This window comes from Boleophthalmus pectinirostris, unplaced genomic scaffold, assembly GCF_026225935.1.
Source record: "Boleophthalmus pectinirostris isolate CB_2022bp ecotype Guang Dong unplaced genomic scaffold, ASM2622593v1 HiC_scaffold_2, whole genome shotgun sequence".
Classification (NCBI taxonomy): domain Eukaryota; kingdom Metazoa; phylum Chordata; class Actinopteri; order Gobiiformes; family Gobiidae; genus Boleophthalmus; species Boleophthalmus pectinirostris.
Window position 1 is genome coordinate 26,279,777 of NW_026571152.1, and position 17,724 is coordinate 26,297,500.

Sequence of the window (17,724 nt, forward strand, 5' to 3'; positions counted from 1 at the left end):
GATGCAGGTTATTTCCACCAATTCATTTGTTGTAAAGGAAGTCCTGGGGTTTCATAATTTCATAAATCAACTGACAATAGGGTTGAGGATGCTGTCAATTGTTTTGTTCATGTGTAATAAATTTGTCTATCAAGATTGTACAGAGCCTGGCTTTGGGACGGGCAAGACTGTTAAAACAGATCGTACACGCTCATGACAAGAAGAGTCTCTACTGCAGTTTTTTCAACAGCAGTAGAATATCAGTGGTAACTGAGCTGAGCTAATGAAAGCACAAAGACATGATCTCTGTCAAGGCAAGTTACCACTTCATCTGTAGTAGTGTTTATCAAAGCATAAAATGTATTTACTGGGAGAAATTATTCACCCATAAAATGTACTACCTCAGACACCTTCAGTATTTTAAAGAAACCGTGTGCATGGATGCAACTCTAATAAAAACATGTACACAACTGTTTATTATAATATAATATTAGACATATTTTAAAAAAAGTATAAAACTGTACAATATAAAATGAACTCTGCTTTTATGGAAAAGTTTTGTGGCGAGCTGGTGTTGGACCAACCGCAGAAGTCATTCTGAATGTGCAGCTTTGAGTGCACGCTGGAGAAAGAAAGCACCTTTTGCTCCTTCTGAGAGGTCCGGCTACCTGCAGTTCCCACCTCCGTGGCACATCAATCACTCTCTCTACATCCCCATTTACACTTATTCCAGCCTCTCCTTCCTACAGCTCCTCTTTGTTCTGCCGAGGAAGGGGGGAAGAGGAGGAAAAGTGGTGAGACGAAAGGCAAAGGCAGAATTGCTGGCTTGCTGCTGGAGGGAGGAGGCTGGTGTTGAGTGACCACTGTTTGATGGAAGGCAAAAGAGAACTGTGGTTTGTGTCGAGAGAAAGTAGGACGAGAGCCACTGATTCTTCTGCAGAAGAACAAGCCCCAGCTTCACGCCGCCATGTTTGTTTATCACTCTGAGATGTACAGGGCCCAGTGGGTTTGCACACTACGCACACACATGTCTCACGTGGAAGTTGACCACATACTCAGCGTTGGTGCGCTGGACGGAGATGGCGAAGGGTTCAAACGGGTGGAAGGTGAAGGCCACCAGGCGCCGCACGGCATGGTTCACAGGACGTCCCAGCAGACCAGCCTGGATCTTAAACTTCAACAGTCCTGAATCCCTGGCGTAAAATCTGTTTGGAGGAAATTATGGGACAAATGGAAGATTTGTGTTAAAGGTACAGTACATCAGGTTCTAAAACATGTTGGAACAGTGCTGAAAACATGGCACAGACTCATGCTGTTTGTTATTCAAACATTTCCACATTTGTAGACACTACTTGACTGATTATGTGCATTTGAACATAAACCAGAAAACACCATACAGTTTAAAATACATTGTTCTTTGTATCAAAAACATTGCTGCGATTGCTCTTAGTCACCAAAATGAGGAAATCAAAGACAAATAATAATAATCCCCAAAAGATGAATGCAAAAAATTAAGACCAGACAGTGAATACTTAAAATAACAATAGAAAAACATTCTGATCTGTAGGAACACACTCAAGTCTCATCACTCATAAAACAATAGAGCTTAATTTGTCCTCTTCCCAAATGCATAAAAAGTGTGATAAAGAAAAGGATTCAGTTTTGTCATATTTACGTTTACACAGTACTAGTAAGACTGATCATGAATAATTGATGATTTATTTATTATTTATGAAAATTAGAGCATAAACATTGATGAGATGAGACAGAGAGGGTGGGTACCTGATGGGGTGATCTCCACAGGTGCGTGGCCGCTCCATCACAGACACCCACTTGTCGTCATAGCTGAAGAGAGAGAGGTCCAGGTATGGGCTGCTGCTGTAAGATTGAGCGCTGATGGGCAGCTGACCCAAGAGTCTCCTCACTGCCTCCGTGTGCCCACCGTACTTGGCATTTACTATGGTGTCTTTAAATCTGACCAACATACAAGAGGAGAACTGTAGAGGTCAGAGGTCACATGCACATTCCCTACTGCTATTCACATATAACAGTTCAAATCTCACAATCCTAACAGTTCTTACCATTCCTCAATGCAGTGACGAGACGAGATGCTCATAGCTATTATAGTAAACCTTTTGATGTACAAGGAGTCTTTGAAAACCTTTAAAATCCAATCCTTCTAAAAGACTCGTAGTTATAGAGGTATGTGTATTTTTTAGACATCTTTTGAACTTGTTTTGAGTTTCTTTTTCCATTCTTGTAGAGATGCTGCTTCCTTTTTGCTGGGCTGTGCATCTCTTCACCTGTGAACTAGACTTGTGCTAGCCAGCTACATAAGCCACAAAATCTGGTTTGCTGAATGCACTTGCCAGCTTTCAATTTCTCCTCTCGTTCTTTTCGACCTCAATTTTCCCCACTCTAAAATCCAATTTCAAGCTCTTTTCCTTGCTCAAACTATGCTTTATTTTCTCCTCTTTCTCCTCCCCCCTCTTCTCCTGCTCTCTTCGTACCTCCCTGCAAGGATTTTGTCACCTATACCTGTGAGTCCAACGGGCAAATTAAATCACAGCTCCTTGAGCTGTGCTCACTGTCTTAATGTCGCTCTTCTTTTCCAGATTAAGTCCTGAAATGGCTTCCTTCTGCTCCAGGCAATTGCAGTGGATCTGCCTCCCTTCATAACGCACATCTTCAAATCCTCTCTGACATTTGCTGCAGCCATTTCCTTTGTCATTCAGAAAGTAACCTCTGACCTTGCCTAAGTCAAACCCACACATCCATATGGTGTATGATTAAATATTGAAAGTATTGAACGTAGTGCCAATTGCCAATAAAGCCAAATACAGTTCCAGCAGAGACTGGTTGGACAATTAAATATTTCAATGGTTGTGTAGTTCAATGACAAGTTGTAAAGCTGAAATCTCGTCCTGATAAAAAAATAAATAAAATAAAAATACTGATCAATGAGCACTTTAGGCCATTGTCCATTTTAATATTTTTTGAGAAACCAAACATAATAATAATCGTCTTAGTAACGTACAATTAGCTGCACGAAGGCAGTACCTTCTCTGGACCTGGCGTGCGTAGTTATTGGAGGAGGCTGAACAGGGGAACTGCACGGCTTGACTGTGCAAAGTGGCGTTTCTGTACAGGTCACAGAAATTCTCAAAAAGCTCCAGCAGCTGATCTGAAGTGTTCTCGAAGACCGCCAACACCTCTGTGGACACCATGTTGTACACCACGAAGAACGAAGGCTGTGGAAAAGGGTAAAAAAAAAAAGAAGGGGGTTTCTTCCATATCCATCTGCACAGGTTTAAACCAAAGTCTAGACACGCATTTTTTCAATTTATACATTCAATTTGTATTTATCAGAGTCTATAAGCTGATGATAATAATGTACCTAATTGGAAAGATGGAAATAGCCAAAAGCTGTTAACATACTCGGAGCTTTCCTGTGGCTAAAATGAACATTAATTAGATCTACTTGTTGTTTGTGTGAATGAGGAGACGACTGTGCTCCTTTGTGGGGGGAACGGTTGTCCTTGGAGACCCGGAGAAGGAATCCTTATCGTACGGCGCGGACAACAAAGCGCTCCCAGGCAGGCAACAAAGAGAGCAGAGGGAGGAATTTGGACAGTCGGCGGCGAAGGGTGGGCTACCTGTGAGGGGTCGGTGACTCTGAGCGTGACCACGTCTTCGCTGGTGTATTTAATGAAGAGGTGATGCTCATCCAGGAGCTGCATCTTCCACATCCGGAGACGCCTCAGCTGATCAAAAAACTGGAAGAATCTGAGCCCACAGGGAGATTTAAATTAGGAGACAAGCTGGAGTTAAGGAGACAAAATGTGGGTAAAACACAAGAAAAAAAAAAGAGATGACAGAATAAAAAGAACTGATTACTTTGCCAAATGTGACCACTTAAAATTTCTGTTATAAAATATGAACACTTTTAAAATGATTTGGTGAGGTAAGCTCTTCAATGAGACTTGAGTCCTGACTTGGAAAAAGTGCAGTGATTTTATATAGAGCTATAAATATTTACTATTTTTTGCTCTGAATACTTTCCCATATGTTACACAAAAATTAATTTAATTGATTTAATAATAAGAATGTTTAGTTAGGAACTTAGATTCAGGAGCATTTACTTTATTTACAAATACATAGAGAGTGATATTGTAGTACACTTTTCACAAATCAGTAGAAGTGTCACTGAAACCTGATTGATGAGAAGTGCACGATGTTATAATAATCCAAACAAAATAGCATTTCTTAATTACTGTATTAGATAAAAGCAGAACATGCACTTTTATAGGCACACTCTAACATGGCAAAGGTAATTCTATTGAAGTACATAGAAACTGACTATTTTTTGCTCTGAATACTTCCAGAAAAATACAAATTCCTGATTAGCAGCATATTAATGAGTATATAATTGAAATGTATAAAGAAGAAAATATGTTGAGGTTGATGCAGCCATTACCACATGCCATTTTAATATATTTGATATTATTGTTCCTTTTTTATTATTTTTATTATTTTCTTTTAAATAAGTAACTGATTTATAAGTTGTACGGTCCAAAGACGGATGTTGTTAAGCCCACCGTTATAAACACTAGTTAAAATGTTCCTTCCGTCTGACTTGAGTCTGTAAAGATGCTGATAAAATACTCTTCTGATGTGCGAAAAGGTTTCTCAGAGTCATTTTTGCTTAATGAGCTTTAATTATCAGACCATCTGCTACCTACCGTTTTCTGTAACCTCAATCGCAACTTACCGGTAAATTTTTGGTGAGAAAAACACAGACACAGAAAGAAACACATTTGTGGAACGACATGTTGACTCTTGTTTTCGATTGCCATGCTCAGATCACAGATGCATGCTGGGTGAGTACATATGAAAATGTGTGACGGACATTATATTGAGCATTTTTATTTTTAGGGATGTCAATTAGCAGATTAATTTAAGAAAGTTTAGTTAGTGACATAGATTCAGGTGCAGGATTCATTTACTTTTTTCAGTTTACCAACAAAATACTACAAAAATACCGAAACAGCATAGACTAAGCGAGTGTGACGTCACCCACAGTGTTCAGCGACACTCAAATGAAGCCCGCGGTGGTAATAGTTACAGGAAAGAATTTGGAGGCAGGTTCTATATTATTAATAGGATTATTTTGATGGACAAAATAGCGGAAAAAATCCCACCAGGATCATGTAGAGCGGGTTAATACGAACATTATTAAGATCAAAATGACAAGGCTCACAGCAGCAGTTACAGAGAGAAGGGCACCAGGGGGAGCCAGGGTCAGTAGGAGCCGGAAGAGCCGCTTGTGAACTTCCTATTTAGAACAATCTATGCCAAAAACATACTAGAGTAATTTCGTACACAGTGTAATAGTATAGTAAAGTTCTTCTCTCCAGTGGAAAACACTCTGTTCCACATTGTGTAGAAGGTGTTCCACAGTGTTTTTAAACTCCATACACCGCCACTAGAATAATTTGGATTACTTCAGGGATACAACTAACAACAAAATACTATAAAACCCATCTGCATCAAACTTTTGTCCAGTTGACAAAATTGAATTTCTCCTTGCTATAAAAAATACCCAAACACATATTAGAGTAATACCATACATAGTGTAATACTGTATTCCACCTTGTGTGTCTTTAAAACGCAACTGAGGAGAAATGCATTATGCGTTACAAGAATAAAAAAAAAAAAGTTTCTTAATTATTGTATTAGATAAAAGCAGGACATCCATCATGGCAAAAAAGCAATTTGACAAGATTTGACTTAGTAGGGTGCTGTATTAACATTTTCCACCCACAGGAACCATGCAGATGTTATGAAATTGAAAAATTGAAAGACATCAAGCAGTTTGATATATCAAGTGTCAAAGAGAAAATGAAAATGAAGTTTCCACAAGAATACAATGAGAATATTATGTCAGACATTATAATGGTTCAACAGAAAGGCACTTTTCGCACACAGACTGACCTCCTCTTGGCAGTGGCGCTCCCGTCCTGCTCGGCTCTCCTCCACAAGTAAACCAGCAGTCTGTGTTTGAGGGAGTTGATGGTTTTGTCTGTGTAAAGGCGAGGAAACCCGGGCTGGCTTTCTGCTTGGGCCTCAGTGTAAACAGCTGAGAGAGTGAGCAGGTCATCCTCATAACAGAAGCGCCCAATGGTCCGTACGTCCAGGAAGGTCCCCTCTGGAGTCACCTACAACTCAGACAAACAAGGCCAATGAGTCAGGGCATGGAGAGACTCCTGACTCCTGTAATGTAAGAAAACTATGAGGTGACTTATTGATCATTTACAACATAACCCTAACCCCTTTTTAGTCTAGAAGCAGCTCATCACGTCTTTGCCATATTGTTTGCCCACATTAACTATCAGGTTGAAGTGATACTTGGGAAGAACTGTGTGTGAGTGTATTTCAACCTTTCAAACTAAATACAAACACATTTCCTCATCAAAAACTCACGGAGAGTTGTGTCTAGTTTCATTCATGTTTAACACACAAACTCTTCATATTTAGACCGAGTTCATGACTTGTGATGTCTTGTGCCCACACAGGTTTTTTAAACTCGCTGCCCTGGATTTCCCAATCTCTACTGAACAAAAGGTAAAAGGTAGCTGTTAAATTGAAAACTACCACTACATAGGAACAGAGCATTTCGAGCTTTGGAGATATACACAGACTAATGATGCAGGATAAGTCAAATATGTGTGAATGAAAAAAACTCCTGCTGTTGCTGAGGAGGTAACAGCATTCTAACACGACTTAAAGCTCACAAGAGTAATTTTGTGTAATATAAAACTTTTAAATGTGGTGTGAAAAAAACAACAAACTCAAACTATACCACATATGTGCACATTGGAATCCTCACCTGAAAAACATGGATGGTTTGTTGCTGCACTGACAGTACAGCCAGGATGTTGCGGTACAGATACAGACCCTGGTTGTGAGAGAGAATGATCTTGTCGCACTTAAAGCATCTGGTGTCACAGAGGCGCCCCGTGTGCAGGTCAATGATGTGCAAGGAGTAGTCCTCAAGAGGGGAGCGCGGATTGGGGGTCACAGACTCATTGTTCCTGTACACCTATAGAAACATGAAAGTCAGATTAGATTGGTGTTAAGCCTGTCATGATGATTACTATATGGACTTACTTAGCGTTCAATATATAAAAGCTGGCGCAATATATATTTAGAAACTTTGTGTTTTCTTCTACTAAAAGACATATTGTATATTTATTAGTGTTGTTCCAATATCATTTTTGGGGGATCCGATCCAATACTTGGCCTTAATGTACTCACTGATACCGATACCACATAGTGTGAAAAAGTAGACTATGGCTACTTAATTCTGTCACAGTACAAGAGCAATAAATCAATCTACTAAAAGGCTATCTCAAATGAAAATCTAGAAGAATAAATTAGATTTTGAGAACTAAGCATTAAGACTCAACTATATAATGATCTTGACCATAAGTACTGCTGATTTAAACACCTACACTTTTCTAATTCATTATTTTCTACCGCAGTGCATGGATAAAACCAACTGTTAGGCCTGTACAAAGACGCTCATCATTGCAACTACAGTTACACTTCACAGATCATGATCAAACCAAACTGTAGAGCAGTGCTGAACCGATACAGGGAGTGAGCGCGGGGTGGTGCTCTGCTGCGGGAAGGCATTTGGACAGTGCACGAACATGTAGATGTTGTGCATTTATCATACAAATCTTCTTAAATTAAAGAAGGCATTTTGTGCTTTGAGTATGTTAGGCATAATGTTTTTCAGTGAGCTAGTTTGACATTTATTTTTACGATTCTGGCAATTCACTGAACGCGCCACACAATGCCCTCAGTCTGCTCCACTCCACCTGATATTCAAGGACGGCACACCTCTTGGTCAGAGCTCTACGCCCCACACCTGTGCTCGCGTAAAGACTGGAGGTAGGAGACGATCCCTATGACTCATTATAACTTTTGTTTTGTTCTGGCATTTATTTATTGTAGCTCAAGTTTTTTAACAATATTACACATTTACAATAGTTTTTTGGGGAGTTAAGGGTTTTTGTGTCAGTGGCTTAAATTAGTTTCAATATTATCGTCAATATTTTCTTCAGCAATAAATAAATAAATATATAATATATATATATATATATATATATATATATATATATATATATATATATATATATATATATATAAAAAACTTTACAACTTGTTATAGTGACAGGCATAACTGGTGTAAACAAGTCAAGATTTTTTGTTATTACTAATTGATAATGAGAAACTCTAATAAATCTTTAATAAACTCTAATAAATTGACCATCACTGTTACTCCTGACAACCAATAAATGTTATGAAAATGGAGAAGTGTTGAAGCTTGTTATTTCACAGCAGCAGGCCGGTAACTGGTGCGACCACAAACGTAACTGGCCATTAAGTTTAAATCACATTAAATCAACATCTTTTTTTTCCACTTAAAAAAAGAAATTCTGCTCTTCGTTTGAAAACAGGTTTCACCTTTTTCAGCCTCTATCAAACTTACATGTAAGAAAAAAAACACATACCTACGAAATAACACTGTAGTTTCTATTGGTAAAATTTGTAATTATGTGTGCTTCTCAGACTTTTGCATCCTCGCATCTTGATAATGATAATGACAATATTTTAACAATGTTTCAGGAATATGCTAAAATGTGTCTGTAAATGTCTTGGTTGAGGTTCAAGTATTGGTCAAAATGTAAATGGAACATAAAATTAACCATAAAATGCTAGAAATATTACTTCATGCTCTTGTTTGGGAGATTACACTAGTTGTTTTCGGTCTCATTTTGAGGTATTTTAATAATTCCAAAACTATAGACAATATACTCAATACTCTAATTTGGCATATCTCAAATGATATCCATTTTTCAATCTATCTGCCACCTCAGGTTTAAAGCAATTTTGACAAAAGTCTACATTGACACTTTGCAGCTGCTGTCATCAACATTCCCTGGGGTTGTGAAGCTAACTGAAAGCACTGCTTAATCTGAGCACAACTGACCAAAAAGAGATTTGGTTGAAACTGCAACAGGAGAGATGATTTTTTGCTTTTAAACACGTCTCTCACATAAAATTGCAATCAAAAGCTAGCGTTAGACAACAGTATTTCAGTCAGTCGCTCTCACTATTTTGTTGAAAATCAAACACCTACAGGACCATGAACGCTCGTATTGATCACAGGTTTTTGATTTATTTATTTTTCTTTAAGTTTTCAGATTATCTTTTTTGTCTGTGTGTGCTAATGTGCATTGTGTCTCCATGGAAACTGCTGAACATTCTGCCAATAGAAATGCATTATAGAACACCCCCCGCGCAATGTCACTGTAAAGCATCAATACAATAGCTTTAAACTAAAGTTTCCAAAAGAGAAGTGAATGAAAGCAGTGGATGTTGAAGCACCTCAAAGAAATACGGCGGTGGATCCTCTGGTACGTAGACGGCTGAGCCCACGATGACGTAGCGACAATCGTCAGTGAAAAGGCTGCACTCCCTGTTCAGGTGCTCTCCATTTGAGGCCACATTTGTGACATAGAGCAGAGAGAAGAAGCGTTCAAACAGACGCCCGCGGATGTTGAGCGAGCGCTGGTCATTGGCTGTGAGCAGAGTCTCTCCCTCCTGACCTCGGAGCAGGTCCTGAGCCGCCTGGCAGCCCTGGTATTCATAAATCTGTGAACAAAGGTGTTTTCATGGAAGTGTTCAGGTAAAAAATGGAACAGTTCCTGAAAATGTGAGACAGGCCTGTACTTTGACTATGTTTAAAACCTGGTTCTGTTTAGCTGTGCATGGGACTGATGTTTTTATTCCTCATTCTTTTCTCTTTTCTTTTAATGTTAATTTTATAATGATTATTTATTTTGTGATTTAATCTCTTTCTTATTCTTTAAAGCACTATGAATTACTTGGTGTACGAACTGTGCTGTACAAATAACATTGCCTTCCATGTTACTGTTGTTGGTTCTTGATGAAATAACAATTTTATTAGTCAGCTAGTAAATCATTTATTTTCTCAGTTAGTCAACTAGTCAAATTATTATTTTAAAAGATTTGCCAAAAATCTTTTGAAACCAAATAAATATACATTTTTAAACCAATTAAAACTTGAAATCTGGTAATTGAGAATTTTTACTTATATTTAAGAATAAAGTGCATTATTGATGAAAGAAATGTTTATTTTAATGATCTGTGGAGGAGCAGGACTCATAAGGATTATCTTCCTCTTCTTTCTTTTGTTCATGCCAGCAATAACAAGGCACGTGTTTGGAACATGCATTTATGTTCATTGTCAGATTTTTTTTGCTTTAAATTGATGCCAATGAAATGAAATGAGAAATAAATACATACAAATTTGATTTAATAATGCCGCTGTTTTTCACATAAAAGGTCTTTTGAGATCATCTTTGATAATCATTACCTGGATTATACAGGTAATGATTATCAAAATACAATTGCTATTATTTAATACTTGATTAAACACAAATTGTCCCTTGCTGCAGTGCTGCGAAACTAAAAATAAAGGTCCAAGCTACATTATGCTGAATCCAGTCATTATAAAATACGCTGATAAACATATTCCAGACTTTTGCTGCATAAAGTTTGGCTATTAATGAAATCTCAATAAATATATATGTGTTTTTACTTATTATTTAGTTAATTATCTTGGTCTTACTTATATTTCACTGCTCCATTTAATATTTAGTTATTCTATAACCTACAATGTCTGTCAAATAATTCTTACAACCTCCTGTATATAACTGAGATATATTTGTATTACTATACCGGTAGTTCTATTTTTTATTTTTACTTGGGCATATACATTTATACAATTGTGAATTATTTGAAACCAGTCTCTTGCAAATTTTCCAATTATTTAGAATTTGATATGAACATTTATAATTTTGCTCTGTTATTATTATAATATATTGTGATGTGTGAGCTACATGAGTTCAAATAATTTCCCATGTGAATCAATAAAGTTTGTCTAACTTTCTCATAATATGTATTTGTTTCCTTTTTAACGGTACCTCCAGGGATGTCTGATCAGAGGAGAAGGCGATGAAACAGCGTCCATCTGGGGAAAACTTTCTGAGAAAACATGGTGGTTTCTCCACATTGACCACAGTGAAGTTGGGGAAGAGGTTCTGGTGAAAGCAGCGCACTCTGTACCAGTGAGCCCCAGGTCTGCCTGAACACACCCGCCTCCTCTCCAGGCGATGGACCACGTTTTGATTCTGAATGCGCCTGGGCTTCAGTGTCGGACTGTCCTCTTCCATCACTCCCTGATAAAGTGTCAGAAAAACACTGCGATGTGCGATGAGACGACTACATCACAGGTCCAGTCTTGTCATCTGCGAGGAGGAAACAGGTGTTAGAAAAGTATGACATCTCTGGATCAATATTAGACCAAAATAACTGATTTAAACAACGCAACGCAGCCTTTGCAGCTTAGTCATTGGTGTGGTGGTTACATATGGGAATTAATTAACTAGAACATGATTTTTAATTATAGTGACACCAAAAATGACCTTACAACAGTATGAGAAGCTAATATTTTAAAAGCTAATAAGAAAACAACATAACACTGCAGCAGCAAACACGTTTAGCACAAACCGTTGCTACTTACTCCTTTAGAAGAACAAGTTTAAGATGCTGTTTGTCTCAAGCTTCTACTCAACTTCGAGCTAGCTCCCGGCTTTTCATTAATAATTTGCACCTTTCCGGGAAAAACAGCCTTTTTATCCACTCCAAACAGCTCCAGTGCACAGACGTGGAGCTGCCCCGTAGGTAATAGTTTTAAACTGGTCCTGACAGAATGAAAAGTGTCTTTAAAGTGCTGCTGTTAGGTGTGCATGTTGTGGGTTGTTAGCTGAGCATGTTTTGGTTAGCTGCAAAGCGTGCAGCGCTGAAGAAGAAGAAGCCTCAGCGCCGTTTGAAACAGCGCCATCATTTTGTCACCAGGACATGTGCGGTATTGCAAGACACGTTTCCAAAATTTAAAGGTGGACTATATAACCTATCAAGCGGAGGTCTGCAACCTTCTGTTTTCCATTAATATCTTACTGCTTTGCCTGGAATGTTCCACTGTATGGCATTTAACATATGCAATCTGCTTGTCTGCATGGAAATGTTTAATATTATATTGTGGAATATTCTAGGTAAACATCTCAGGGACAGATGACACATACTCCACCAGAAAAGCTATAGTACACCTTTAAACATATCTTATTATAATACCCAGCTCTCAGATTATTACAAGAACATGATTATTTTAGTGAAATGAAATGCTCGCAAGGTCTGTTGACGTGGAATATAATGAAGGAAATAGCTTGTAGTTGGAGCCCGTGGCCAAGGGCCCAGAAGATGATGAGCTCACTACAACAATATTTTTGTAAGGGCCAAAAATATATCTTGTAACATTTACTTACCTTAGATTACCTGGTGGTCATCTAAAAAGTAACTAAAAATTAATTTAGTTTAATTTGACTGTGGCTGATAGCTGAATGTCTGAACAAGCCTATGCATTCATTATAAGTCCAGGGTATTTCTGGAGGCATCCACAGGGTCTCTCGTCCCTTCCTCATCTGTGTTTATTAGAATTAGTTCTAGCTCCCCTCCATAATGCCCACCTGCCGTGTTCTCATCCATTTCACGGGGGAGAGGTCGCACACTTGAATAGACAAAGGTTTCTAGGACAAGCGCTCTTTATGGTCTATAGCCTATTCACATATTCATTTTCTTTTATATGAGTTAAATTAGGGGTTTTTAGTATTAGTCATATTATAAAATGGACCATTGATCCAATCAGTGGTTCTTAGCCATATTGTTTATTTCAGGATGTGAGCACAAATTCTCATAAAACAGTAAGACATAATCAACATTTAAAGGCTTCTATTTTGAGTATGACACAAAGCAAATCCACTTGAGATTTTCTTGGATGAGACACAAGGTTATGATAAACACTTAAAAACCTGCATTCTCTGTTGCAGATAATACAACTAGCGTCTCTTCAGTCTGGGTACAGGACATTTTTAAATGTGGTTTATGATAAATGCAGTTGCTAATTTCTGCCAGTATTTTTGTCCCAAACAACCTGAAGAAACCAAGTGAAGTGTAACATTTCATTTGAATGTAATCTTAAGGCGGTAATTACAGAGCACTGCTTTCTCCCGAAGCCCTCATAGCCTCTGCGCATGAGCCAAACTTACACACGCTGGCTTTAGTGAAGTGCCAATTTGCTGACCAGTAGGTGGCCTTGCAGGTGAGGGCCAGAGTGGCTCTTTCAAACTTTGAACATGATTATAATTGCTCAAAGTAAATTGATAGAAAAAACAACCTTTTTTGCTATAACATCTTGTTTGTTTAGCTCCTTTAATTAAATCTATTTATTTACGACAGCACTGCAAACTGCCCTGACCTGCCTTTTGCCCCCTCACATGACAGATAATTAAATTACAATTATGCTCTCTTTTCGATGCATGTTCGTACAGATTAAGAATAGAAGCGAGAAGAAGAAGAAAAAAAGCAAATTGCTCACTGGTCTTGGAAGACTGCTAATGGTTCTTTGTGCAATTATCCCTGACCAAAAGAGTTTAAATGTTGTAATTTTCCATAAAAGCACATGTAGTGGGCATGAAAAGGCACAGAAAAAAGAAAAATGAAGAAATGAATGGTGAAGAAAGATGTGAAATTATGCACTTTAAAAATCTAATGGCATTTTCATTTTCAACTATGCCTGATTAGACCTGCCGCTATATATGTGCTTTATGCGGCTGAGCTGGATTCTTCGTGCATGAGAGAGTGTGTGCGTGGCTCTACACACTCGAAAAATATAGTCTCTTCTTGTTCTTCTGTTATTTGGTCTCTAATAAAGCGCACACTACACAAGATCCTCGCCTCAGCTTTTAGCATCAGCCCATGAAGTAGCGAATCGGTGGAGAGCCTGTGTCCGACCGTTTTTATACACTTTTTACAGCAAGACACAGTGCCTATTTAAGATCATTTTTTTCATCCTTCCATGCTTTTTGCAACCTTAAAGTGGACAATGTTTTTCTGTTTCTCTTTGTTCCCCATCTATTTTTTCTGAGCGAATGGCCCTGAATTTCACTCTTAAATGCATACTCCAAAAACCTACTCGCAAAACTTGTAACTGCTCTGTGTTTTATATAGGAAAAAGACACACTAGAAGCAAAATTTGATCTACGATGTTTTGCGGCATTGCCTAATTGTGAATGATGGGGACTCAGGTGGGTGCAGGAAATCCACAATTGCAGTTATTATAATTATTACATAACATAAGAAATGTCTTAAAGAGCGTTTGCATTAAAGGGCAAGTGTGAAGTATGGAGTGAGAATTTGATGTGATCAGACTCTAATATACAGAAGATAATGCACTTTGAAAAGGTTATTTAAAGCAAATGGAAAATGCATTGTTTTAACCATTTCTGCCGCCATTTTGTATTTGGCATTTAACAAAAGCTTTTTAACTTTCACATCCAGACTCATTTTGCTGCACAATACGACATTTGAACACTGCAAGTCCGTAAACGTTATGGAGCTGAACTTTTTCTCGTCATTGTGCTGTGAATGATTTATGCTTTTTCCCTGTGACAAATTACAGTGATCACAGGTGCATTATGGTGGAGCGGTCCAGCCGTGGCAGTGGAGCCACACCCTTCTCTCCACTGCAAATGGATGCCGCCTCAGGCTGACTAACAATGTCCGGGCACTGGTCCATTGTCGCTTTGCTTTGGAAAGAAGTGAAATGTGTTGGAGATCTGTTAGATTTATGTTCAATTATGGTTTATTGCTGACCTATGTTATACAGTGACTGTATTGAATTCTGTTGCATTATTCTTCCTGTGTATTTGAGATCTCATTCTTTGCCTCTGGATCCAGTGTCCTCAAATTAAGATAATTTAGGATTCGTCAGCGTCTACGGTTGTTCTGGCACAAATTTTAAAAAATCTACTGTTGGTTAGAATGATCTGCAAAGCACGATCCAGCAGAGTGCCACTTATTGTGATGACGTTTGCGCTGATGTCGACTCCGATTGGGCCTTACGCTTTTCCAAACCAGAAGACAGTGGAGTTGTTTCTTTTACAAAGTCATTTAAATATAACATAATGATCCATGGGTGTCATAGATTATGTCTTTTTAGACAACCAAGCGACGCAAAAGTAATTATTCTGAACTGAAAGAGATGAAAATGAGGTGCAGGCCCTTTAAAAGGGTTTCACACATCATAACATTCTACTTTAAATAGACTGAATTACAATTTTATTAGGACTTCTTAATAGTTTGACTAGGTTCATTAAGTCTTCTGTTATGATTATACTTTAGATTCTTATTTACAGATCCCTATTTATTTCATACCTTGATAGTTTTGTCATTATTAGGCATTCTAATAATATTTTATGCTGATACATGACAAACCATATTATGTTCAATGTAAACGTATATTTAATTTAATTGCTTGTTTAATCTGAACTCAGTTATTATTATTTTTAATGATAGTAAAAGGTGTAATTTAATCTCCTTTATTGCTGAGATTCAAATTATATTACCACAATAATAAAGATGGGGACAGTTAAACAGAATATTGTTAAAATACAGATTTCTGTTTTAATACACTGGTTATGAAGTCACTAATAGCAAAGATCGGGTTCAACATTTGTGCATTTACCTTTTAGATATTTCATGGCCTAATACAATGTAATTAATTTCGAAAACTGAGAATATGAAATCATCACATTCTGGTATCTGAAAACCACAGATTAAAGGGCCGATTACGTTCTGATCTATGTTATAATGTTGTTTCCTCATCACAAACACACCTGGAGTTGTGTTTGGTTTCATTCACACATTTCATTCACACTCAACACAGAAATCCTGCATATTTAAAATGAGTTCTTCTCTCAAACAGAAAACACTCTGTTCCACCTTGTGATGTCATGTCATATGTGTTCTTAAACTCCATACACCTACACAAAAATCATTTGGATAATTTCAGCCCTGGAAAACCCAATTTTACTGAACAAGTAAAGGTAAATGGAGCTGTTAAATAAATAAATAAATAAATAAATAAATAACACCTCTTTATGACGTCACAGTGTGGAACAGAGCATTTTGGAGCATTTGTAGACTAATAATGCAGGATTTCTCAAACACGTGTGAATGAAACAAAACACAACTCCAGGTCAGTTTTTGATGAATTAACCGCATTCTAATATAATGTAAAGCTCACAAGAGACAATTCTGTGTAATATAGGACCTTTAATTTTATTCCCTGCCACGGTCGGTGTAGTCCCCAACCATCCAGAACAACAGGCAGATTTCTCCCTGGACCTTAAGTGTGTGTTAATGATGTTCTGGTAAAAGGCGCATTAAGGGCTATATCACCATCAGAGTAAACTGCCATTACCACACTGCTCTAGACCTTAGCGCACTATAACGCATTACCATAATCTAAGCTGTATAAAACCACAGGGTCAAGACACAACCGCCACTACACCATTGACACACGTTATGCTAATTCTCATTTAGATATATACACCAAAGCATGCTATTTATCTGCTCCGTGGCACCAAAAGTAAACAAAAAAATCGCTTGAGTGGATGGGAATAGTGTAGCTAACAGCGCATGACTCATTTCTTTAAGCCTGATTAATTTGCACATAAAAACACCTTTTTGAAAATAAAGATAATAATTTTTAAACCACGATTATTTTATGCGTGGTGTCCATGTTCTTGTCCGTAATTGGATAAGGGAACCCTCCAGCTAAACATTTTTCTATCTGAGTTGTGTTCATGTGTGAGAAGTAATTTTAGAAGCTACTAAGGGGGTAAGATTGTGAAAGCATAACAGCTTGTATGTGTGTTTTCTGTAGTAGGTGGGTGAGTTGTTGATATTTTGCATTTGTGTCTATGTAGGTTTATGTAAGTGTTCAATTATCCATTTTACTGTAAATGAAAAGTTTCTCTCACAGCCTGACCCTTTTCTCAAGCACCTGCCTGTCCTAGTTTTGTGGGCCGATGTTCTTCTGTTATTGACCTCCGATTTCACACTTTTAGAGTAAGCAATTTTTAGCACTTTGTCAAAAAAGAGGTAGTTGGAAATAATCTTAACTTCAACAAAACAAAACACAAAGGCATTATTATAAAACCTAAAACGTAAAACACTGCGCTAGGTCAATTATCAGAATCAGTTAAAAAAACAACAAAGAAATGAAACCCTTTAGTAAGAATCACTTTGGTTGGTTTGTCTCCAACATGGATTTACTATTTCTTTTTCAAAATCAAGATTCAGTTTACATTGCACACACGCAGGAGTATTCATATTTAGGAAAACATTGAAATATTAAAACTACTCTAAAGACTCACACTGAGTGTGTGTGCATAGGGGTCTTACAGGGTTGCAGGAGCTGCTTTCACAAAATGGTTTAGAAGGAAAATACAGAATCTCACTCTTTTTAGCCACTACCCAGTGTCTTGTGAACTGGACATTTTATTGAATATTTTCATGAGAGTCTATTTTTTGTTAAATTTCAGTATATTGGTACACCCTTTTGGTTAGAATTTTCCTTTTTGTTGTTAAAGGATGATGGAGGTAGTTTTTTGGCTGCTGTTTTTATCAACACAAAATTCGCCTGCATTAACCTTTAGAAACCTTAGTTTTATATTAAGTCGGTAC

General features: G+C 37.6%; 1 protein-coding gene across 1 annotated transcript; it reads right to left on the minus strand.

Moving 5' to 3' along the window:
* Positions 1-432: 432 nt before the first annotated feature.
* On the minus strand, positions 433-11,925 carry det1 (DET1 partner of COP1 E3 ubiquitin ligase). The gene is made up of 9 exons (XM_020935202.2): positions 11,660-11,925; positions 11,061-11,384; positions 9,439-9,705; positions 6,869-7,081; positions 5,974-6,197; positions 3,636-3,765; positions 3,040-3,230; positions 1,762-1,953; positions 433-1,184 (listed from the first exon to the last, which is right to left on the minus strand). Exons 2-9 carry the CDS (start codon positions 11,307-11,309, stop codon positions 995-997), a joined length of 1,656 nt encoding a protein of 551 aa, XP_020790861.1. The 5' UTR covers positions 11,310-11,384; positions 11,660-11,925; the 3' UTR covers positions 433-994.
* Between the last annotated feature and the right edge of the window lie 5,799 nt (positions 11,926-17,724).